This window comes from Melitaea cinxia, chromosome 5 (genome assembly GCF_905220565.1).
Source record: "Melitaea cinxia chromosome 5, ilMelCinx1.1, whole genome shotgun sequence".
NCBI classification, from domain to species: Eukaryota; Metazoa; Arthropoda; class Insecta; order Lepidoptera; family Nymphalidae; genus Melitaea; species Melitaea cinxia.
This window is the reverse complement of record NC_059398.1, coordinates 3,367,833-3,394,503: the sequence shown is the minus strand read 5'-3', so window position 1 is coordinate 3,394,503 and position 26,671 is coordinate 3,367,833. Positions and strand designations below refer to the sequence as shown.

Sequence of the window (26,671 nt, the reverse complement as noted above, 5' to 3'; positions counted from 1 at the left end):
CTGATCTCAAGAAATAATGGCGGTCGCATCGCATAAGACTGTGGCATCTCTGATGCGCAAAACAATCGACAGACAAGCCTCTGTGAAACGTATGAAGATTAGTTTTAAGAAAAATCAAATTGAGCAGATTCTACTGAGCTACATAAATGATGGAAACTGTGGACCTTATAATGAATTGATAAAAGTTTTAAAAGAGTCTCCATTGAATGATGATAATTTTAGAATTTTGTTTGAAGACTGTTTATCTTTAGTTGTATTACTGGGTAGAGATTCGAAGCCATTTCTTGATGCCCTGTATTGTGTTGAGTGGGCAAGTAGGGATGAGAGCTTAGTGGAGATTTTCAGCAGATTTGTTTTAAGCCTGGTTACTGCTCATACCTACCACTGCCCTAAACTTATGTCTTCATTAATTAAATTATTTAAAAGTAAGAATATTTTAATTTTTTATAATCAATAATCATAGTCAAAATGACATCACAAGCTTGCTTTAAATTTAGAATTGAAATATTGTGCAATTTGTTATTTAGATAAGACTGTTTAACATTGTGTAATATTTTTTGTTAAGTATTTTGTATCTGTGTGGTTAAGGCAGTAAAGAATATAGCCACCCCTCTCTTCCCATGGGTGTCGTGAGGTGCGACTAAGGGACAGTTCCACTACACACTCAGACTACAGTTCCACTACCACCTTGGAACTTAAAAAGCTGACCGATGGTGGGATAGCCATCCAACTGCTGACTTTGAAATACAAAGACCAAAGACGGGCAGTAGACTCTTCAGTGCGACAAATCCAGCCCTACGGTTACCAACTCGCCTGCCCATCTTGGTGACTGGGAAACACACATGAGTTTACGCCTTTTTTGGCGCGAACTTGTGGAGGCCTATGTGCAGTGGAATGCGATAGGCTGAAGTGATGATGATAATTTTGTAATTCTGTTTTACTGTATTTACTATTGTTTTAGATGATGGTGAAAATTGGGATGGCGAACCGTCTTCAGAGTTGATGTCACAATGGTCAAACATTCATACAATAATCGCACAAATTGTTGCTGTAATGCCAATGTAAGTCACTATATATTGTGAAGTGTGATTTTACAAACAATATTAATAAACATGACAAAATTCTTCTATGAATTTTTTTTTTTTTTTTTTTGATAATTTAATGTGTGCCATAAAATTGAATTTTTAATATTAAATGCTCCAAATTAATTTTATCGGAATCCTTTTTTGTTAAGTTATTTATTATTTTTTAAGAAAATAGGACAAAAATGTATGTATATATACAACACATTAAAATATAATTAATATATATTTATCGTAAGGCTATGTTTTAAGGTGATTCTGTAATTTATACATTAATTCGTGTTTATTTTATTTATTATTTACATAAAATTAATCAGTATGGATTTACCACTTACACTAATAAACATTTCAAATAAGTCACATTAATTAACATTTTATCATATTATAACGCTTATTTATATTTTTTTGAAATGTTAATTAATGTAACACATTCATTAACATTTCAAAAAAAAAAAGAATGTTAATGTCTTTATTGAGCTTATAGATAGAAGTTTTATTATTTTATTTACTAATTTTATCATTTCAGGACTAGCAGTCTTCTCATGAAAACAGTTATTGAACAGTTTCCCTACTACAAAGTTGGCTGCTTTGCAAACAGAGCCTACGTTCACAACTTAATATGGATGACCAAATACATACCTTCGCTTAAAGAACAGATCATAACGGCTATTGTTACCAAGTAAGTGCATGTTTGTTTATGCAAAAATTATCTACATTTTACTAATTGATATCCGAAAGTTAAAACTAGACAGGAAGAAAAAAATTACTACAAGGTGTAATTTCACATTATATTTCTGGTATTTTTAAATAAGTTTAGTAAACTAGCTTAGAGCCTTTACATACTTGAAAGACTTGTGACATATGTACGTGTGTCATTAGAAATTATAAGTATTCTCAATTTCTTTATAGGTAAATAAAATTTCATAAAAACAAGTATACTTTACCACTACTTCATATCAGTAGCTGGTGAAGCTTTTAAGTGCAAAATTATAAATCTATAAGTGGTAAATTTTGCACAGCCATAGTATAAACACATAAAAAATAAATAAAGCAAAATTATTAATTGTATACCTTTTAAACAAGGTCAACGGTGTTTGAAGGTGTGACGCTAAGCAACGCAATGTTGTTTCTATGACTGACACAGGCTACTCCAACGTCACATATATACAGTCACTTCAAAATAAAAGCCTGAAAAGGCTAGTAACATATCTATATAAAATCCTGTCAAATTAGAAACTCAAAGTGGCTAAATAATATTGGGCTTACCAAATTTTTCGAGAGAATCGCTGAGACGCATGAGTATTTTATACCAATGATCAATAACATAATTTATATGTAAAACAGGATGTTTACCAATGGGGCTGACATAGTCGCTAAGCGACCATAGCATCTTACATTATACAAATAAAGATTTTAAAAAAAAGGATGTTTACCATATTTGTTGTTGATTATTTTAAGTTCCTGAAAGGCTTTGATCATTATGAGTGCACTCGTAACCACGGTGCTAGCAGTATTGCCACAATATTAGAAACTTAAAATGACAAACAATGCACATGGTAAATACCCATTTTCTCTATCTATCTATGGCCTTTACATTTATTGCAGACGTTTTAAGCAGTGTAAAATTGCTTTACCTGGGTTTGAATTTAGGAAGTGCAGGTTTTCCCACTGCCTACACCACCCTCTCGACCTTGCCAGCGGGACCCACAGGAACGACAAGTTACTACATGTGGAGCTGGTTCGGTTGCAGAACCCGACTAATGTCTTACGGGGATCCGCTCCGAATACCTTAGTCGCCTTTTACGATACCTGGCACTTGAGGCACTATTCTATTCTGCCGATGCCCCATGACTATACCCATTTTACATAATTATAAATCAAAAGCAGTAATATACGCCATCTCTTTGACGGACTCCATTAAATCCTGTGCTAAATTAGTATTGGCGACTAGAAGGGTCACATAACAACTAGGTAATACTGAGTATGTGATCGCATCTTTCAGTCAACTTCTTAAAAATAAGACTAGTCTGTCTTAATACTATCGAAGTGGCTGCCAACAAATTTAGTTTCATAAGCACAATTAAAAGGTAAAATCAAGTACAAGACTGGTTACTTTGTACGAATTTATTATTATTTACACACCACAAAGTGATGACACCAGTTTATGCTATATATCCTTGCTCAAACGTTCATCGTCTGCTAGAGTCATGAAAGTTTCATAATGTTCCCAGACCTCAAAAGGAAACATATGGGAGCAAACACGCCTGAAAAGCATCCTAGTAAGATAGCCAAAAGACTATCGACAGTTGGATAAAGTGGAAATAGTCTCTTAACCTATTCAAGTAATGATCTAAGGCCAAGGTGAAGTGAATGCGATTTGCAGGGTTAATGTCGTTAGATGATCATAATTTATTGACAATTGTTAACGCCACACACGAGAAGACAAATGCAGAAATAATCTCACACTGTGTCAAAATCCATGGACATTCATGGATCCAATCGTCGCATACATTATTTTGTGAGTAAAATTCAATACACCATTTACCAATAAGCGATCATCTTTATAAGATTTACCTTACTTTGGAAAAAGTGATACTTTCTAAAATATCGCTTGAACACATTATTAAACACTACTCTCATTTAAAGTAGCGTTTAAGACTGAATTTGTATGAATTTTATCTGCACTGCATATTTTTATGCAATATATATCATACACTACATACCGGATACAACCACATAACAGATGTACAACAGTAGCTCAGTGGCGTAGCGAGGAGGGGGCATGGGGGGCTCATGCCCCGGGCGCTCCTCACAAAAGGGCGCCAAATAGTCCGCAAAACAAAAAATTGCTGGACATATTGTACGGTTTTCGAATGGGGGGCACTAAAAAGGTATTGTGCCTAGGGCGGGAGTTAAGCTCGCTACGTTACTGCAGTAGCCTTGGCACAGACCTATGTACAACAGAAGCCCCATATGGGTTAGTACTGTCCATAAATCTGTTGTGTCTCTGTGTCATCTTGTAAAGTTATTACAGATAAGTGTGGTTGACCATCGTCCTACTTTTTAAGAAAAATTGCAAGACTAGTTTATGCTGTAATAAAAATATTATTGTTGTTATAATTACTTGATAGAAATCATGCTGTACTAAACCGTCTCGACAGATTGTATATTTAACTTATAAATAACTGACTAATAATAATAATGAAGCGTGTCTCTGTTTTTAGTTATTGTTGAGATTGTTGTCTGGTTAATGGATGATTATGCTCCAATCTTATGAGTCTCATGGTGACTATCATGACAGGATATTTTAAATAAGATCTTCTCACTAATATATTCAGAAAGAAATAAATTTTTCAACTGTAGTTACATTACTTCTAGAAAACATTCGCGGTTTAACACGTGGTTCAATAAGTCCCGAGACTAAGTACTAAAAAAGGTCTTTTTTATAAAATTAATTTTTATTCATCAACATAGTCTCCTCCAAGAGCGATACAGTCCCTCCAACGCTTTTCTAACTTTTCTATCCCATGTGTGTAGAACGATTTGTCTTTGGCTTCAAAATAAGCCTCCGTTGCTGCGATAACTTCACTATTTGAGTCAAATTTCTTACCCTGAAGCATTTTTTTGAGGTCTGCAAACAGCCAGTAATCGCTGGGGGCCAAGTCTAGCGAATAAGGGGGATGAGGAAGCAATTCGAAGCCCAATTCGTTAATTTTGGCCATCGTTCTCACGGACTTGTGACAAGGCGCGTTGTCCTGGTGAAACACCACTTTCTTTTTGTTCATGTGAGGCCGTTTATCCGCAATTTCGTACTTCAATCGCTCCAATAAGCACATGTAATAGTCACTATTTATATTTTGCCCCTTTTCAAGGTAGTCGATGAAAAGTATTCCATGCGCATCCCAAAATATAGACGCCATAACCTTACCGGCTGATTTCTGAGTCTTTGGACGCTTCGGGCGGCTTTCACCAGCCGCTCTCCACTCCGCTGCCTGCCGATTGGATTCCGGAGTCAAATGGTATATCCAGGATTCATCCATTGTTACATACCGATGTAAAAAATCCTTTTTGTTATGATTCATCAGCGCCAAACATCGCTCTGAATCATTGATACGTTGTTCCTTTTGATTAGTTGTAAGCAAACGCGGCACCCACTTAGAAAAAAGCTTTTTCATTGCCAAATTTTTATGTAAAATAGTGAAAACACTACCAGCTGAAATCTTCACTATCTCGGCTATCTCTCGCACTTTTACCTTCCGATCTACCAATACGATTTTGAGGACTTGGTTAATATTTTGTTGAGTCACTGCTTCATTTGGACGACCTGAGCGTTCCCCATCATTGGTGTCCATGCGACCGCGTTTGAAGTTGGCATACCACCGACAAATGGTTGCTTTAGAGGGAGCTGATCCTGCATAACATTTTATAAGCCATTGCTGTGCTTCAACGGTATTTTTTCCCATTAAAAAACAATGTTTTATCAACACGCAAAACTCGTTTTTTTCCATTGTATCGAAATTACAACCATAGCGTCACTTAAATGTTTCAAAATCAATAATTTTATTGTTCCATTTTTAAAAATTTGACACATATTCTTGTATTGATAGCCAGTACTTTTTAAAAATCAAAAGAGTTTTTAGTATATGCGCCATTTCCAGGTTAGTCTCGGGACTTATTGAACGATCTAGTAAAGGTGTTCAAGTTTTTACATACCTAATGGAAATGATTTTTGGCAAATTCAAAATACAGAAAATGTGCTGTAATAATTTAAGTCTACCTGTGACGACATTTTGAGCTTAGATTAAAAAAAATGGGTTTCCTTAGTGCGCATCTAAGTCACTGTCCGAACCAGCAACCCTGCAGTAACCAACTGTCTGAATTTCGTATTCTATCTTTAGTACTTTCAATAAAACAATGATATAATGAAGTATATTTCGCGTTGTGTATAAATGTTTATTTATAATCTTTTAGGATGGTAGATATGGATGCCAACAGTGTTGATCGAGAAAAGAATAAAATTCAAGATGCAATCTTTGATATGGATGTTGACGAGAAAGATGAAGTTAGTGAAACACTCGACTATTGTATGTTAGAAATATTAAACTGGCTGGAGGATGAACGAGACCCAGCACTTAACATTATGTGCAATGTGTTTGAAAGAGTTATTTTACCAACTCATGGTATAAGGTGAATTTTTTATTTATATGAAATTGGAATAAGTTAAATTTTAGTATTTTTCGTTTCTTTTTTTTTATTTTATTTATATTAACTTTGTTTTTGGTGTAAAATTTATGATCACTAAAAGCAACAGATCATTAACAATTTAAACCATAAATTACGTTATAATTTGAGTCTTAAAAATGAAAAAAAAAAAAAACAAGTGTGCTTTAGACCACACGACTAAAGTAAAACTTCTGCATAATAGGCCTGCACTGTAGTCTTAGATATACGAAACGTAACTGGCTATGAGAGAAAGAGAAAGAAAATGTGTACTCGCCGCTGTACCTCTCTCTCTTGCTCCTTTGGCCTCGCCGGCACACTTTTCGTATCGCTCTCGTCATACATTCACCAGCTTACTCTCCAAGTCAAGCGTGCGTAAAGAAGTTGTGCTTCAAAAAACAAAATTATAAAAACATTTCTTTTCCACATGGAAATGTGATTATTGTGTATTAAAGTGAAAATGTTATATAAATTATTTATTTTATTTCTTACAGACATGTTCAATTCCTCCTACTATACACAATATCTATAAACCAACAATGTGCCGATCGTGTATTCACAAATTTGTGGGTAGTGGCTGCTGGCTTACATGGACTCGGACCTGGGGCTTTGGCAACACGGAGAACAGCAGCCAGTCACTTGGCAGGATTGTTAGCAAGATGTGTCCGAGTCCCAAACTCTAGATTAATACATTATTTAAAAACCATGGCAGAATGGTGCCATTCATACATAACGGCAACACAGGAATCTACTGTGGCTGACAACACTAAGGTGCATGGGGCATTCCATGCGATATGCCATGCTATCTTTTATTTAGTTGCGTTTAAAAATCATTACCTGTTTATGAGTAAAGAAAGTGAGTACAATTTTATTTATTGTTTTATTAAGTTTTATTAGTGAATTCATAATATTATACTTCTTAAGTAAGCTTTTACATTAGTGAATATTATTAATTTATACTTTCTTAATCAATATAATGTAATATATAAAATTCTAATGTCGCGGTGTTTGTAGTTAAACTCCTCCAAAACGGCTTGACCGATTGTCATGACATTTTGTGTGCATATTGGGTAGGTCTGAGAATCGAACAACATCTATTTTTCATCCCCCTAAATATTAACGGTAGTCCACCCCTAAATATATATTTTTTTAATTTTTAGAAAATTATTTATTTTTTATTTTATTATGATTTGGCGTTGAAAAATACACACAACCCTAAATTTTCACCCTTCTACCACCAACCTCTATTTTTAAATAGTGTTTAACGGCAAGACAACGTTTGCCGAGTCAGCTAGTATGATTATATTTTTCTTTGCAATATGAAAAGTTTGCAGTTGACTTGAGTTGTAAATTACTGAGCAAACATAGCTATTAACTAGAAGCATATTTCAAGCTTATGTTTCTTAGTGAAAAAAAAAGAATGCAAATTCTACACAATACATCAACCCTATCAATAATAAAAATAAAATTAATTATTTACTTCCAGGTTTAAATTTTGTCGAATCATTAAACCTACCACGTCTAGTAACTTGCACACTAAATCCTCTAAAAACATGTCCCCCTCAAGTGACCAGAGCGTTTTCATCAGTAACAAGATCTCACCAAGTTGTCTACTGTCAAGCGATCATAGAGAAAAATTCAAGGTTAACTCTACAGAATACGGTTCAGAAATATGATGAGTGGTTTCCATATGATCCATATACATTGCCTGTGTAAGTATTTTTTATAATATATAAATGACAGTATTTTTTCATATCTCTATGGTGGCAAACAAATGTATGGTCCAGTAATAAGTGGTAAGTGGTTACTGTAGCTTATAGACTCCTGCAACACCTGAATCACAGCTAGTGTGTTGCCCACCCTACTCCCCATTTTCTTTTATATAATTTCTAGTTGTATTTTGTTTTGTTTCTAGTTTATGAAATAAATTTAAGTAGAAAGTTTTTTATTGATAATAACATATTTTGCAATGTGTTGTTCCGTGCATTAGATATACATGATAAGTAATAAACTAATTAATACTTTGTTACAGGTCTGGTAAAATAATTTGGCCATTGTGTATGGAATACAAGGATGTCTTTAAAAACGGGGACGATGAGAATCAATATACAAGTTTAAAGAGAAAATTAGAAGCTGAGGACGATGACTATTTAATACCAAGCCCCTCTCAAAGAGTGCATTCTTTGTCGAATTGTATATCACCAGGATTTAAAACAAGTGAAAGTATATTATTGATGTAGAACTTATATTAAGTAAATGTGAAATAATTAATCATAATAACAAGAGACATAATTGCTAGCACCTAGAAATACAAATGCTGCATTTGAGCTAATCTAATTTTTGATATATTTATTTGTGTAAATGGCTTTTTTGAGACTATCTTTTTGATAAATTTGGCAAATAATTGTCATGTAATACTTTGTATTATCTGCTACTTACGACCCGCCCCAGCTTTGCACGGCTGCAAAAACTATTAGTGTTCCTCTACTATATTATACATGCATTACATCTAAACCTTCCTCTGGAATCACACTTTTTTCTTAAAGAAACCGCATCAAAATCCGTTGCGTAGTTTTAATCTCTAAGCATACAGACAGCGGGAAGCGACTTTGTTTTATACTATGTAGTGGAATGTATAGGTGTATATAAAAAAGTAGTCAGGGTGGTCAGTGCTCGTCCTATTTTAATTTAGTCTAAAGCCTACCCTAGATGTTATGTTAACAAATCAAAATTCTTACACTGAAGAACTCTGTCATAGCTGTTTCTTTTCATGGATATAATAATATCAATGGCTGATAATGTAACTGACAGTTTTTTTTTTTTTTTTTTTTGTTTATTTAATTTAAAAAGCCACGTGGACATTGATATAATATTGTCTTTGTTATTTTGTTATATAAAATTCTGTATGGAATGTGTAAAGCTGATTAAATATTTTCCTTTTTTCAATGTTTAATTTTTTTATATTTATGAATAGGCTTATGACCAAAATGTGTATGACGTGGGATTTCAAAGATGATTTACCTATCTATATATAAAATACATTTTTCTTTCAGATATAATCTAAATGATAAGCTTTTTTTATTATTTAGTCCTTATAAATGTACAATGATGATAATTAATACCATCCGCCTGTATGTGTTATTTTGTTGTACCTCTAGGCAAATTTCATTTTTCATTTCCGTTGCCTAATTATGAATAATTTTATACTGTTGCGAATTATAGTAGCATATTACTTGTTTTTTAATATGTAAAATTTAATGTTAGCATAAGTGTTGTGATAAGATGAAGGAAATATGATACTGTAAAAACCTTGTTACTTTAATAAAATTATTTATTCCAACTTTTATTTTATTTACATTTCATCGTTTTCCCTTAATATTATAATTATAAATTATAGCCACAAAATACTTTATTAAACACCATAAAATATCTAGCTAATGAACACCAAGGGTATTATTCTTAATTTCAGAATTAATTCTATGGTCTGCTACACACTTAGAGGGGTTGACAAGTTCATAACAGTGGTGTTGTTAAACATAATTATTTGAGCCTGAATTGACTCAATCAACTTTGGCTCTTGCGTGCGTTATCGTCTCTATCTTTTAAATGTTTTGGTTTTAAACAGCAAATCACATAGAATATTCAGTCATTGTAAACAATTTGAACCATAAATAACAATGTTTCTGAAACTAGCAAAGTGTCTGAATATTGCCTAGATTTCACTCTTGTACTTTTAGTAACTATAAAACCCTAACAGGAATTAAAAAATTACCTTGCAGCAAAAATTGCTAAGCTAAGGCAGAATTTTAACCACATCCTGTAATTGCTGCGAGAAATAAATACATTTATTTAATTTCAACATACCTGATAAGCATCAATGAATGTCGACCCCTAGCTGTCTGTAGCGCGTCTAATGAGAATAAATATTAATTGAATACTGTTAACATCACAAGTCACTAATAACCATAGCAGACTACAAACTTTCTAAAGTCAATTTATATTAAAAAATATTGTTACTTCAATTAATAATAAAAAATAAGTAAATTTGGAAATGTTAAGTAAATATACTGAAATTTCTGTAAAAGCCAAGTTAAGGTTACATAAATAAGACTACCGCCTAGATGACACGAACAAGGTTAACATCATATATATTAATATGCTAAGGTTAAGATATTTGCCTTCCTTTTTAGAAAAAAAAAAACCTCACAATTACTCCACATAAAGAATATATCATTTTATAGATACTTGCTTGCTCTACCGACATCCACACCTAAAAAATTATTATTGCTTTAATTTTTGTAAATTAATTAAATATTATTAAAATTATATATACGACGGCTTTAATTTTGAAACAATGTCAACATGATTGACGGTCGGTAAATTTTTTACTCATTTGGTGCGAATTATTTGCACAGGTATTGACAGTATTATAAAATTCGTTTAACATAACACTATCAATAGAATATAAAAGCAGATTAAAACTGACAAACAGATATAGTAGTCTGCTAGGCTCTAAAAGGAGCTAAAATAAAGCGCATAAACATTCCTTATTAAGTTTTAAACATGCTGCATAGCTCTTGTAAATACATCATTAAAACATCTACCTTTCAACACTTTTAATTAAAATATACAGAAAACCTTGCATTTCTATAAAAACCTGAATGCCAAATCTTAAAACTACTGAGTAATCGTTTGAAATACAAAATTTCGCAGTAAGCGTACGTTATCATGTAAAATTGTCCCAATTAAGCTAGATTCGAGAACAAGTAAGTAAACATTTCTAAAATAAGCTATAGATAGCTAATAAGTTATCTTTTTTTATGATAAGGATGTCGTCGTTTAAAGGAAGTGATTGTTTTGTTCGGTGGCTGATGTTGTTTTGTTTGATATTGAGCTATTATTGGTGTTTCATTAGCTGCTAATTTGTTTATAACAAAATCATCTCCAGCTTTCATGTTTTCCATCATCTTGAGTTTAGCCTCGATCGACTGAATTGCTGTTTTCTTGCTAAGTTTTAGCTCAGTCTTAACTCCAGTTAGAGCTGCTATCCCAAGTTCAGGTTTTGGTTTATCTTGATCCTCCTGCAATTAAAAAAACCTCATTAATGTAATGTTGTTTATTAATAATAAAAAATAGGCTTATTAAATTCATGGTTGTGGTATTCAAATTTTTTTTTTTGCTAAATAAAATATTAAGATGAAAACTATTTAACTATAATAAATATTCTAATAAAATAATATTCTACTCAATAAGGTAAGTACGTTTTGTTATTTACATAAGTAGAAAAAATTATTCATCACACTTTTAACTATAGCCGTTTGTCTTAATTGTGCAATATCATAATTGTTATTATAATAATTTATTCAATCCTAACAAACTTATACAAGTAGTATAAACTTACAGAGGTATTTTTAGCAAATTTCACTGAGATCCTCTTATTTCCCAGCAGCTGACCGTTCAACGAATTCATTGCATTTATAGCATCCTGTTTCAGCTTATATGTGACAAAAGCAAACCCTCTCGGTTGCCCAGCATTGGGCCCGCTGCGATGAAACAGCATATCAAACTTCTCAATGTTACCATACACGCGGACCATTTTCAGTAGTTGATACCGGTAATGAAAAAAGGTATAGTTTAATCAATTGATCATAATAGCCTAACTTATTTCTAAAAAGAATTCATTCAGTAAATATATTTTTAATTGTAAAGATTTTTTGGCCGTAAAATAATTCAGTGTAAACAAAACTGTGTTTCCCTAAAATTTTATATTTGATTCACTTCAGCCTATCACAGTTTACTGCTGGACATAGACCTCCACAAGACGCCCGACATTATGGCGACAAATCATGTGTTTTGCCCAAAGTCACCAAGCTGGGCAGGCGGGTTGGTGACTACAGGGCTGGCTATGTCGCCTCTTACGACACCCACCGGAGGGGGAGGTGGCTATATTCCTTACTGCCGTAACCACACAGTATATTTGATAGCTTGATAATATTATATTTAAGTCTATTTTAAAAAGTAATAACAAAAATCGAATTTGACTTTTCAATGCCACTATTATGCCATGGTATTATGAGAAAAATTTGTAATATAAATGAAGAATATATGGTGTGGTCTGGGTGGTTTAGAAGAACACAGTGACAGATCTACTGCACTCCTCGGATTCTGTAGGGGGGGGGACACGTCGGGTAGGAGAACCGTTATTAAGTATTACTAGGTTATTGCGATCTATGAGATCCAATAGTAGTGGGGACATATTGTCATTAAAAATGATCCCCATGAGGTGTGGTGAATATTGAAACCACCTAATATTATAAGGGGAGCAGGGAGTGAAGATATAATAGATGAAAATTCAGATAAAGCTGAAGAAGAAGCACTAGGCACATATACTGATACAAAAGTAATATTAGAAGAGTGGATGGCCACGAAATTTATATGTTCACTATGTACAGGTACATGACAATATATACATTTACTGGAGACGAATAAAGCAGCTCCACCATGGCCATCATTTGTGTCATCCCGGAAACATGCATAACCGGGAACTCTGAAGCGAGAGCCAGGTCTTAACCATGTTTCCTGGATAGCTAGAATTGATGGGTTGAAATGATTAATCAAGTGAATAAGGTCATGTTTTTTATTTCTGATACTACGGCTATTCCACTGGACCAGCTTCCTTTCCATTATTGGACAATAGAGTAGTTAGCTGAGTCAAGCTGGTGAGAGTTTTGTTTGGTAGTCAGGTGTCACTAAACCGGAAGATAATATTAATAAGAATGAAGATGAAGAAATGAATTGAGTAAAATTCGCGTAAACATTAGAAAACAATATTAATAAGAATGTCGGCGAGCTGTTCTATGAGGTTATCATTTGGAGATAAAGTTTCCTGTGTCAAGGCACATCCATTAAGAATCTGTGAGTCAGGTTCCCTCACAATATCTCGATGAGCTACATGGTCATATCCTAGAATAGCAATGGGGATTGGCCAGCGAGCGGAGAATGTTGATTTTTTGTAAGATATGCTTTTAGGATGATTACAATTGGGAGATGTTGACATAATATTGTTGTTGGGAGAGGATCTAACAGTGTCAGCAAACGGGCGTCTTACTTGGGGAAATCTGGCTGAAGCTTCTAAATATGAAATACTCTCTTGAGACATTACTAATTTAATCTTCTTTTGGCGGGAATGCTACGGGCAAGATGTATTGTTTGCATTGTGAGTATCAGAGCAAAATAGACAGGTTGGTGTTTCTACCGTAAAAATTTCTCCTTCATGCATCTGAGCACATTTGAAACATCTTGGACTTGACCTGCACTGTGCTTTAACGTGCCCAAATCTACAACATTTGTTACATTGGATAGTGGGTAACACATAGGTTTCTACAGGCAAAGAGGTAAAATAACAATAAACATGGGGAGGGAGTTTCTGTCCAGTAAATGTGAGGACTACAGACTTTGTTGGTCCATCCATACAGGAGAATTATGTTCATTAATGGATTTTCGACTTAGTCTTCGGGCGTTGACAACTCCCCAGAGGCAACTTGTAAATTCGTTACTAATTCTTCCATGGTCCATTCAACAGGTACTGCACGGATGATGCCCATGCGAGATACGCTGTAACTGGGAATAGATGCAGTATACCCAGAGCTAGTAAGAACTGTTAAATCTAAAAAGGAATTGGCCTGCTGTGACGTTTTGAATTCTATCACAATTGTATTGATCACAATATTAGTTACTTTATTTTTGTGTAAGAACTGTCCGAATTGAATAGGCCGCAGAATAGCTCCACTATCGGGATTAGTTTCCATTTTGGAAACATGGATAATGAAAGGTCGAGTATAACCTCTTTTCATTTTGAAATTCCGCCAACAATAATTCAATTGAATGGATGGTGTTTTAATGAAGATTATTAGTGGGTCTTTGAGATTGGGATAAATTAGGATCGCTCTTATTTCTTTTTCTATTATTAGTTTCATTTATTCCATTGTTTGGGAGAAATTATAAGAACCTCCACCAGGGTCAGGGGGTTTGGAATACATAATTAATTACTTAAATATACATGACAAAACCAAACAAATAAGACTATACACACAATAAAACTATACACCAAAACTAGAAAAATAAGCAAAACTTTATGCAACAACAAAAACAGTTGTAATTGTCACTCGACCAAAGAGCTAGAGTCAAGACACACTTAAAATATAAAATGTGGATGTGACACTGGTCCCACATCGAGCACGTCAAAAACAATTCAAACCAACCCACTGATATAATTATGGCCCTGTGGCAACAGATTGCAGTGTAATGGGAGACAAAGAAATAAAAAATATTAAAAGACAGTCACATAGTATTATGGTATGTAAAAATAGATGGATTTTATAAAATAACATACTCATTAACTCGAAGGTCCAAATTTCCTATCCAGAGCCTTTTGTCACACGCCTCCCTTTGGAGAACTGGCTCCAAATGCAGAGGTACCTAAAACAAATTTAATGCAATCATTAATCAATCATCTACAGCTATATAACCTTCTATCATATTAATTTATATAAATACATACAGTTTCGTCTCCCATGGTTATTTTTTTGTGCAAGTATTGTGTTTAATAACTATAGCTTGTTTTTAAGAAACGTCAAAAACACATTCTAAAAGCTTCACACTTCGATTTTTTTTTCCAAACTGTATGTAAAATCTAAATTTCTCTCTCTAAATTCGTATTTTTAGCAAGTTATATTATAAATAGGCTTCTGTGCTATTAATATGAACGAAAAATTGGCTATAGCTAGCGATCGAAATGATTCTGTGAGTTTGACATTTCTGTAAGTATTACTAATTTACTATACTCTGTGGTTTGACACAAAAACTGACATAATGTTGTTTTAAAATTTATCCCCAATAGGGGAAGGCAAAGGGGTATAATCCATACAGTCTAGAAAACTGATTGACATCAATTATCAATAGGGACGAACTTTGTACAACAGCCAACAATACTAAATTACCTTAAAATATCGATACAAATTACAAAATCTGTATCAAATTGTTAATTTATTACAATGTACATTAATAAAAAATACCGTAATCATTATGCCTCCATTTTACGCGAATTATTTTAACTATGTTAAAAACAATAAATAATTAAGAATAGATTCGAACTTGTATAAAATTGTCAATTGATAACAAAATAACCCATCTCTAGCTAAAGATTCTTTACGATTTCTCTATGATATAAATTTAAGTTTTTTTTTTTTGTATTCGCTGAAATGAAGGAATACTTTCTTGTATATTTTTAACATTTTGAGCAGTTCCTCTTCTATATAAAAATTTTTTTTTTATTACTCTCCTTATCAACTTTTTCAACTTTACTTCATTGTAAATTATGGCTCAATCAGTTTCTCGTCTCTGCAATAAGAAGCCGAATAATGGATTGTCAAACTGTTAATTTCGCAGTTGTCACTCAAATGAGAATTTTTTGTTGTCTGGAACAGTAACGTTAACATCAAAACATAATTCTTTTTGCTTTGTAATTAATAATTGAACTAAAGAGAAAATGATATAAAGTGATATAAGTATAACATCTAGTTTAGTAATCCCTGTAACATGACCGTAATTCAAACAATGAAAAAGTTTAACAACAAAATTCCAGGCACTTTGCCGCCACCTAAGACTGAAATTGACGGAAAACTAGAAAATTTATCGTCAAAAACTATACCCGAATTACTAGAACTTCGAGATAGACAGTTAAAGCTACTGAATAACAAACCTTTTATTAGTAAACTTGCTGACAAGGGAGAGAAGATTCGTATCTTATTTGATAAGATAGAAATCGAGTTAAAGAATAAACAGGAGGAAGAACAAACCTGCCGCCTATTCGGTGACATGAAAATCAATAATATCGACAAAGAATCAGTAGCAAATGTTGAATGGGAAGGTAAAATACAGAAAAATCATAATACATATCTAGATTCCGATGATGACAGTGACCCAGAGGATGTTTTACACATATTAAGTCAAACCACATCTCAAGAAAAGAAGGTTAAGGTTTTACAGCCTGACAAACCATTAATAACGCCTGAAGATCTTATTAGTATAGGAGAAATACCAGTAGTAAAAAAGATTATAGAAAAAACTGAGATTAACATTAAGCCCAAAAAGACTAGCCAGTTTAAACCATACAAAACAACAGTATCCGATGTTCATAATCCTGAAAAAGAAATGCTTAGAAAGAAAAATAAATTTTGGGAAGTGACAGCGGCTACACCGCCTCCAATAGTCCACGGACCTGCAAAAACATTAAGTTTAGAAGAGTCATTGAAACTGCAACAGAAACACAATAGACATCTCAAAGAAATTGAAGTACAACATGCTGCTGAGAAACTCTTGGCTCGAACAAGTATAAAAATGGCAGAACTTCCAGAAGATATTTCCAAATTTGGGACTTATAGAGATAGCGATGATACAAAATCTGATGAATCTGATCCTGAGGGTAGTGATAAAGAGGTGTTAGATGAAGAACCAGAAAGAGGAGGAGTTGTGTTTACAGTTATGAAATAAATGTAAAAAATAATAAAATTTGTTTTCAAAATAAATCAATACAGTTGTTTTAAATTAATGTATCTTTTCCTCAAATTTCTTTCTATAGAAAATGCTAATAATTTGTGTGTTGCAGTATGTAAAATAAGTTAGTACTAAATTTAAAGAAAACCAATAATTTAAATTTTTTTACACATATTTTGAAATAAATAATACACAAAAAAGTCTGTATATATATATATATATATATATATATATATATATATATATATATATATATACAGACACACATTACACACACTAGCTGACACCGCAAACGTTGCTTTGCCATAACACAAAATCTCAATATTTTTCTCAATTTGATCGCAGCACCAATTGTCGGGTCAAACTGAAATTAAAATAGAATAATATTTGATGCTGGGATGGTAGCGCAGTCTACCGGATCCAATGTAAAACATTCCAAAATTAACAACTACTTATAAATGAGAAATTAGTTAAATAAACATTTTCCAGTGGACCAAATTGTGAATTTAAACCATCCGAGAATCCCCTTGAACTCACACAAAAAATTTCATCAAAATTGGTCCAGTCGTCTAGGAGGAGTTCAGTGACATACACACGCACACAAGAAATATATATATAAAGATATATAGGGATAGACAGTACCAGAGGGTAGACAGTGGCAGAAATAATTGTACATGGGATTCAACTGTGAAATCAGTGCATTCATCATATTGTAGGTAATGAAACTCAAATAATACTACAGTATTATTTGAGTACTTACTCTTTAGGTATATTGTATCTGATATAAAAATAAGTCCCAATATACAGTATGTAAAATATTAATAATTACATAGGTATGTATTATATTAATCAATTATTATTTTATATATATTATTATGAATAAATCAAACAAAAAATAGTAGGCTAGACGAGAGCAAAAGAAAACATAAAAAAAAACGAAAACAAAAAAAAATCCACTTATTCATATGACCCCATGTGTACCTATGTTAGTTAACCTATTCGGATAGGTTTTACTATTAACAAAATAGTTTTTTATTTATTTATTTAGAACCAAACGGAGCGCGGCTGAAACCAGATACAGTAGGTACACAATTTTCGGTGCTATACTGCGCAAGTGCTCATGCCAAAAGATTTGTACGAGAAATCGCGAGCACTAAACCGCGACACGTCGATTGTTTATAAAACCAAAAACTCTCACTATATAGCTGGTTCTCGTATCATGTCGCATTTCTATCGCAGTGAGACAGCGAAATACGAATGAAACATTATAATCGTATCTCTAAACTAGTCTGTGGAAACATTGCTGACACAGTACTGCGAGTCTCCGATAGGTACATAATTTTATTGAGTGTAGGTTTAGCGCGCGCGGAAGTCACACGTACGTTCGTTTGTAAAATATTTTAGTGTTTTGTGACGTAAAATCTAATTTCAAGTGAAATGGCTCCCGTTTCTAATACAGTCGTCGGCATTGACGACGATCAACGTTTTGCTTTAATGAAGGTTTGTTTTTATTATTATCGTATTTTAATAAATAAAGGTACCCAAATATCAAACGTTCTTGTGTTACATATCCGTGTTTTATGAAATGTAACAACTTTTTCGGATTTTATCGCTGTTTATTAGGTTTTTTACCGAAAAAGTTATTTCATAATAATGAGTGAAATTCGCATAATCATTAGAAAAGAATTTATGATAATGGTTAAATGCGTAAATTAATTAAATAAAACATTAAGCGTGTTACCATTTTTAATTAAGTAATTCTTTTATTATAAAATATTACCGCAGGTACATTACTGTCATAACCTTAAAAAAAAGAAACTAACAATATTGATAATATCAATAAACATGTAAGTACTTAGGAGCTTCAAGTAATATATATATATATAAATGGAAACATGTACCTACAGCGGAGTCTCATTGTTACTAGTAAGCATTCTTGGTTTTCTGTGATACCAAAAAATCTAAAAAAGGCTGGTGACCATCGTAGGCGGAGACCTCTCGCTGTCGAGCGTCGTCAAATCCATGCTCGGCAACGAGAGGTCCGGGTCAGCCGTGGTCTCCTTCTGCGAGGAGGTCATGGCTCTAAAGGAAGCTGCGGAGTGGCAGCGTGAAGCCGACATCCACCCTGCAGACATGACCCGTTTCACAGGAGACGACCAGGGGGAAGGAGACCCCGATATGTGCTCCTTCTCTAGATATGGCTTTGGTTAGCCATTAATATACTCAAATATTACGAAAAAGTTATTTTATTAGGATGGAAACGGATGCACACATGCCACGGTCGCTTAAAACCGAATATAAAATCATCATATCAAAAATTTCGATCTAGTGGGTACATCGTTCCATAGCTTAATTGGCTAGAGCACCGACACGGTCAGTTGGAGATGCAGGTTCGATCTCCGCTGGAACGGTCGATTTTTAATATGATATTAAAAAATGTTTAGGATGCATTTTTTTGGCGAAAAACTTGTAAGAACTTAAAACTTGTGGAGATCTTAATAACCGTAATATTCTTAAAGGAGGTTGTAGTAGTAATTATTTGTGATTTTTGACATATCACATAGGTATAACGGTTCTTGCTGTAGATTTTATTTTTAAATCGAGACAAATTATGTATATTATTTATAGGGTAGATTTTAAAGCCTAAAATAGATTAGATTTTTAAGATAAAATACGTAAAGTATCGCTCAGCTACCTTTTATAATATATTTAAGCACTAATATAAAATAATATAATTATTTGTTAGAGAATAAAAAAAAACTATAATTACTGTATTAATAAGGATAACTTAAAAACTACTGGCTAGCCTTAAATCTAATTTAAATGAGACAACACGAAAAATAACAGATTACGAATTAAAAAATCGATAGACCCAGTAAAAAGTTAAGACGACATTTGTTAAGACACATAAAAATGGAGTCTAATCGAGAACCTCCCCCTTTTTTGAAGTAGGTTAACAAGTAGATATAAAATATTTGCAGTCTAAAAACAAACGTAGGCATGTGTGTCAAAAAAAAAATTCGTAGGAAAAAGAGGCGATAGAACTACATGCCAAACCCATTACTTATTTTCTGTTTATAGTTTTTATCCTTGACATCACATTTTACATGACATTTAAAACAACGTCGCTTAACTTGTTCATTTATATTCATAAATAGCACGCCATTATTTCTAAAAATAAAACAGTAAAATTGTAAAAATGTCCTCATCAATAATTGAAAAATATTTATCAATATTAAAAATATAGAAAAATATTTTATTTATATTAGGACCAACCCGATGTGAACATTGCTAATAACTAAATATTTGTTTATTTAATAGGAACCACCAGCATAATTACATGTTTAAAAAAAAAAACAATGAGTAAAAATTTTGAAAAGAGTAAAAAAAAATAATAAAGGTAAGGTGCAGCGGAAAATAGTTTGCTAAAAATCCCAATTAAACTTGCAGAAAATCACAGTTAAATATTGCTATCGAGTAGTGTTGTATTTTGTGGTAAGTGAGGCAATCTATGCTCCCGGAGAGTTTTAGCAGTAAGGTCGGAAATGGTCCAACTAATGTTGCAGGATTTGCAAGCGTCCAACTCCAACCGCCTTAATATAGGCTACGGTAACGGCTAAAAGTCAGACAGGCCGTACGGTTTATTTGGTATATAAAACCTGTAAAAATACAATATTTTGAACCTTTCTGGCTTAGGACATTAATAGATTTTATGAGTTACAATCAATAAGTTTTTACCGTAACATAATTATATGTATACTGATATTGGTATACCCGCGGCGCTTCGATCACTTTTATTATTCCTGTTTTATTTTAATGCGTCGTTCCTTGATGTTGTAACTTCCCCACTCGAGTTTAACCCTTTCACGCACATAAGGTTTAGAGAAATTAAATAAAAATATTTACTAGTCATAGCGGTTTATTAGGAGCTAAATAAATATAAAACAATGAAAAAAATAATAGTTTATTGTTTTTCATGTGTTTTTCAGGCTGGGACATATGTGTCCCAATGTGCGTCAACGGTTGCAAAATGTACCGATTTCACGCAAGTTTTTCATATCGTTATTTCGCAAAAAAATCACCAATATGGTATAAATTAACGTTTTTATTATATCAACTGAAAATTATAATCTAAAAGAAAAAAATGTTTAGTGGTATTCTGCAAAACAATTTCTTTTAAAAGTAAAATATAAATGTACATTACACGTTGAACATGTATTGTTTATTCGATTCTCAATATGAAATTTGGCACATTAGACACATCTCTGCCTTATATTTGCCTTCACCATAAAGTGAGAAGGCTATTCTCGTTTTGGAGTATGACTTATCCGCTTATTTGTGGTTACTGACGGTGGAAAACTTCTTCGACGAGACGAAAAATCAACAATTAGGGAACGACTTACAGCTTGGCGACATTCTAGGCATGAAAGCAGTGTACCTTCAATTTTCTTTATATAAATATGATATATAAGTATGATATCCCATACGTAGTTCATTCCGAGATAAACCTTGGCCTCAACACTAGAGAGAGTACAAGACCTTCCATTTTGCAATGCGTATCCGTTCCGATTTAGGTACAATAATGTCGTCTATTAATTGATCGAAATTTGTAACAGCATTGAAAATATTTATAGGAGAGAAATTTGAACTAGTAAGACTATCCAAAATATTAACTTCGCCATATTTCTAGCCTTCTTGATCATGAAATTGATGCGGTATGTAGGAGTTTTTTCTCCAGTTTAAAGAGGGTACAGCTTCTGTGCTTTTTGTGGAATTTCTTGTTGCAATTGGCTATCTTCTTTATTCTGTATATTTTCGCTAACACCCGAAGGAATGCTTGGTTCAATCTCAATGTTGGAAAGACCTTCATCAATGTATTGCGCCAGAAATTGTTGATTTTCTTCGTCCAAAAGAAGTCTATCCTCGGCGCCGCTATTATCAGCTACTAAATATTCCAAAATCTCACTGCCCGTTAACGCAAACTCCCTTATCCTTCTCGTAGAAATGTTTTCGAACTACTAAATGAAAATTTGCATTGACTTACAAGAATAATGACTTAAATATAGTAGATTTAGAGGGTAGTCAAACATATGACAAATGGCTCCGTTGACGCACACTGGGACACCCGTGTCCCTTTTCGATTTTTCGTAAAAAAGACCATATTTACTAATGAAAACATTAGAAAAACAGATGAAACTTGCAAAATACTAACCAAAAAATAGAATTATTAAAAAATAGCAACATAAAACTGAAGAAATATTATAAAAATTAAAATCTAAAACACAACTTCAGCCGACGAAAAACTCACAACTTCGCGCCTATTTATTTCATTTCTAATCCGTCCTGCTCAGTGATCTCAGCTAAAATATCATTATACGTACTTTTAAATTTATAAAATACAAGCTTTTAAATTGATTTAAAGTAATACGTATCGCAGGAAACTGAAAAAACGTACGGGGACAAATGTGTCCCATATGCGTTAAAGGGTTAAACGGGTTCTAGGACCATACTTTTGTTTTAAGCTGAATAGTACATTCTGGTAATAACACGTTCAAACAAGTTAACTCTATTCTCCATATGTATTTAAAGCAAAGATTTAAAGTTAATATCTTTAGTTATAAAAAGTTTACATATTTTTTTTTAAGGTTTAAGGTTCTCACTAATACCACGTAGTACGTATTTACTGTATTACAGAAGTAATTTATAATGATAATAACAAAGATAAGAATCTAAATAATTTAACGTACTTATCTATAATTTCATAAATATAATATTATAATATATTATCTTAGCTACTTAGCTTACACATAGAAATATTTTTAAAAGATTAATTGTCACGTGTCATTCATACGCTAATAAAATAAAATATTAAATTAGAAAAAAATATTTTTTAGAACTATGTAGGTCCTTTTCGCATAAATGCACAACGCCAACCAACACCAGAAACTTTTCGTTACATTCATGTTATAAAGTAATTTATTGAATTAAATAAATAAATATCAATGCTATTAATATTTATCAAAATTAAGTGCCCAACCAAATTTAGAAATCAATCAATATTAGTTACAATACTTATATTAATAGAATGCAAAATGCATATAGAATGCAAAATGCCAAAAACAACTAATAAACCCAATAACCTGCCATGAAGGTCAGAAGAAGCTTCCTAGATCGATTTTGATAAAAATTAGCTGCTAAATATGGCAATAACTTATGCTGTAAATAAATGATTTATAGATATAAAATAACATATCCTGATTCACTAAACCGAAGTGACTACTGTTTTATTAAAGTTTGACCTAGATTTTTTTTTTTTTTTTGTAATACTGGAAGACACCCACTAGGCATGCATATTTAAAAATTCTAGGGAGTGAAATCGGGCTTGAAAGTTTCTATGAAAGTCCGTATAATTTTTGATGTTAGAAACATGAAATTATATTTTATGAGTTACTAATTAAAAATAATAAAATTTCGGTGTCAGCTTTCATTCAAATTCTGCAGCTAAGTGAGTAAAATAAGGGTTGAATGTTTGTATGAAAGTCAGTTTCAGTCCGAAACAACCGCTCTGGTGTATTGGTGCGAGTAGTCGCCTAAAACACCGACGGTTTGCGGGTTCGATTTCCACTCGGGATGGATACAATACAATACAAATACTCTTTATTGTACACTATGAGAGAGATATATATATATATATATATATATATGATTGGATATTTGTATTTGTACAAATATTTCTTTCCGGTTTGGATGTTTGTCCTTGTGGGTCTCCCCACCGTGCCTCGAAGAGCACGTTCGCAAGCTGTCGGTCCCGATTAATATCATAAATACCTGATAGCAATCGTTACTCATAGTAGGGAACATATCCGCCAACCTGCAGTTAAGCAGCGAATTAAGCGAGCTAATTGTGAATTAAGCTCCAATTCTTCTTCTAAATGGAGAAAGAGGCCTATACCCAGAATTGGGATGTTAGAGACTGAATGAATGAAAAAAAATAATAAAAAAAGACGAAAAAAAAGAAAAGAATTTTAAAAGCTATAAACAAAAAACTTAACTACGGATAAAAAATACATACATAGTCCGACATTTTTGGACATGTATCCCGTTAGAAGATTAAGGTATGGAATTAATTCAAACCTAAGACAAAATACTTCTTTTTTCTATTCGTATGCATTTGTGTATCCTCATACATAGGTACGTTTGATACTACTAAACAAAGTCGTTCCTTTATAATTACATCTCATCAAAAATCCATTAATACAAATTGGAATTTTTTGAATATTGTTTTACGGAAAATTCTTATATTAAACTATTAATAATAATTTTAAATTATTTAATTTAAATGTCATATCTATTTTTTTTTTTTTTATACAACTATCTAGGCAAACAGGCGTACGTTTCACCTGATGGTAAGCAATTACCATCAGGTGGTACCATCAGGATGGTAAGTAGTATATAGACGCCTAAAACATCAGAAGCATCACAAGCGCATACCCAACCCTAATCCCAATCCAGGAGCTCTGGTCACCCTACTTGACACCACTGCTTGAAAGCAGTATTATTTAGCTGTGATCTTCTTCAAGGTCGAGGTACTTTCCCAGTCAGGCTGCTCCAGATTTTGATCAGGGTATTTCCTGCTGTGCCCTACCTCAGTTATCTTCAAATATTTAATAAAATTCTATCATCACATTTATAAATGTATGTAATGTATATTTCTTTGCGTGACGAAATTATTATTGTGTCAAGTAATTCATATTTTGTTTCACTTCACACATAGCTATGCCGTCGCTTGCAGCTTGGAAGCAGATCTAATTTCGTTCAAAAACCCTCAGGGTGTAATTTGAAAAATCATTCCTTATCATCATCATCATCATCATTACAGCCTATACAGTCCACTGCTGGACATAGGCTTCCACAAGTTTACGCCAAAAATAACGTGAACTCATGTTTTTTGCCCATAGTCACCACGCTGGGCAGGCGGGTTGGTGACCTTCCTTCCTTAAATATCATAATCATATTTTAAATACCTTAATATAATATAATCATTCCTTAATGGGTATGAAAATAACTTAAGTCAAATTTCATATTTCATCTTACTAAGAATTAATCAAAGTATATACTTTTTGTTCTACAATTTAGTATATGTTTTTATTCGTATAGATTACACTATATATAAATATTTGTCTCAATATATCTATCTTTTCATACTTCATTCAAATTTATGCACAAATATTAAATCTGAAAAATTTCATAACAATTATTACGTTCTATTGTTTATAAAAAAATAACGCTTTGTAAAACTTTATGTAGGTACATTAGATGCTCATTGTTTTAGGTAAATTAATTAATAAGCTCAGTTGGTTTTTGCGTATACAATCAAAAATGGGCTAAAATGCGAATAACAAGATTCAAACTTATTTTTATACGTCTTATATTTCTTATTCTAGTCCGGTCAGATTAGACAGAAATAGTGATCAAATAAGAAAAACTGATCGCACTGAAATCAGTAAAAATAAAGTGCCAAAAGGCCCCATCGATCCCGTGTGTGCTTAAAGTTATTCAAGATAAAAGTCAAAATATTCGACTTATTGGATTTTTCTCGAAAACGGTTAGCGTTATCAAAAATACAGTACAGACAAAAATTGTAGATCATAAAATTATCTACGAAAACGGTCCTAATATATTTTTCCAACAATCACGATTCCTAAGATATCGCGAGTCTAAAAGTTAAAGGTGTTACATTCTGTGAGCAAAAATCCATAATAATTTTATAATATAACTGCTATATAATACAACTTTAGGAGGCCTATCTCCATAGGCCTCCCCAAGTTCGAGCCAAACATCTCGGTTTTTCGCAATCGTCATTCATCCTCCACTGACAATCTTATGTAACCGGGAATAGTAGGCCTGCCGGGAACTGATTCCCGAAATTCTTGCCGCGAACTCATGGGTTTTGTCCATAGTCTCCACGCTGGGCAGGTAGGTTGGTGACCGCAGGGCTGGCTTTATCGCGCCGAAGACGCTGCTGCCCTTCTTCGGTCTGTGTATTTGAAAACCAGCAGTTGGATGGTTATCCCACCATCGGTCGGTCCAGAGTCCCAGGCTGATATAGTAACTTTCTTATCCCTTATTCGCCTCTTATGACACCCACGGAAAGAGAGGGGGTGGCTATATTCTGTACTTCCGTAGCCTTACAGCATAGGCTATATTTTAAGGGGAGAAGAAGGTAAAGTCAAAACGTCTAATCCACTTGGGCGAATATATGAATATGAGTGTCTGGTCCAGCTGATGGTAAGCAGTTACCGTAGCTTATAAACGCCTGCAAAACCAGAGGCCATCTTAAGCGCGTTGCCGACCCTACCCAGAAGTAGTTACAATGTAAGCATAAAAAATGTTTTTATCTAGAGACAAAGTACTTCGACAGATAATATACCTCGAATATCCTACAATGCTCAAATTACTTCGCGGGTACCGGTACTGCGATCATTGAGCATTAAAATTTAAATAAAGTAATTAATAATAAATAGATTTCTAACACTATATAGACACTTAATTCTTCACTTCAATTCATCAACCAGTCAGACCATGACTATAAAATAGATAAAATTATAATAAAACCATGGTCTCTACGATTATTATCAACATTTTCTTAGGCACCATAGATTTTATGGCCTATGCCTATCTGTGTAGTACGTTGAGACGCATAAATAAGCTTACATGTTATATGACATCAGCGGATGGAAAATTAAGAAACATAAAACCAGTTATGCTTTAATATGCGTATGGTCTCAATATAATCTTGTATGGTAGACCGTCTG

The 26,671-nt window shown here is 33.0% G+C and overlaps 4 protein-coding genes across 4 annotated transcripts in view; 3 read left to right on the top strand and 1 right to left on the bottom strand.

The window, feature by feature from the left end:
* Positions 1-16: 16 nt before the first annotated feature.
* LOC123653958 (RNA polymerase I-specific transcription initiation factor RRN3) lies at positions 17-8,821 on the top strand. The gene is made up of 7 exons (XM_045589929.1): positions 17-425; positions 962-1,061; positions 1,609-1,761; positions 6,054-6,269; positions 6,797-7,158; positions 7,789-8,014; positions 8,335-8,821. Exons 1-7 carry the CDS (start codon positions 17-19, stop codon positions 8,540-8,542), a joined length of 1,674 nt encoding a protein of 557 aa, XP_045445885.1. The 3' UTR covers positions 8,543-8,821.
* Positions 8,822-10,893: 2,072 nt separating this feature from the next.
* LOC123653957 (probable RNA-binding protein 18) lies at positions 10,894-15,121 on the bottom strand. The gene is made up of 4 exons (XM_045589928.1): positions 14,863-15,121; positions 14,695-14,780; positions 11,704-11,914; positions 10,894-11,383 (listed from the first exon to the last, which is right to left on the bottom strand). The coding sequence occupies exons 1-4, from the start codon at positions 14,875-14,877 to the stop codon at positions 11,111-11,113; spliced, it is 585 nt and encodes a 194-aa protein (XP_045445884.1). The 5' UTR covers positions 14,878-15,121; the 3' UTR covers positions 10,894-11,110.
* Positions 15,122-15,695: 574 nt separating this feature from the next.
* On the top strand, positions 15,696-16,892 carry LOC123653956. The gene has a single exon (XM_045589927.1). The coding sequence runs from the start codon at positions 15,900-15,902 to the stop codon at positions 16,851-16,853; it is 954 nt and encodes a 317-aa protein (XP_045445883.1). The 5' UTR covers positions 15,696-15,899; the 3' UTR covers positions 16,854-16,892.
* A 1,256-nt stretch (positions 16,893-18,148) lies between these two features.
* The window catches only part of LOC123653410 (SEC14-like protein 2), a 56,173-nt gene continuing 47,650 nt past the window's right edge, over positions 18,149-26,671 (top strand). The window contains exon 1 of the mRNA XM_045589402.1: positions 18,149-18,356. Coding sequence (XP_045445358.1) covers positions 18,294-18,356 — 63 coding nt within the window. The 5' untranslated portion in view covers positions 18,149-18,293. The remainder of the gene's footprint in view (positions 18,357-26,671) is intronic.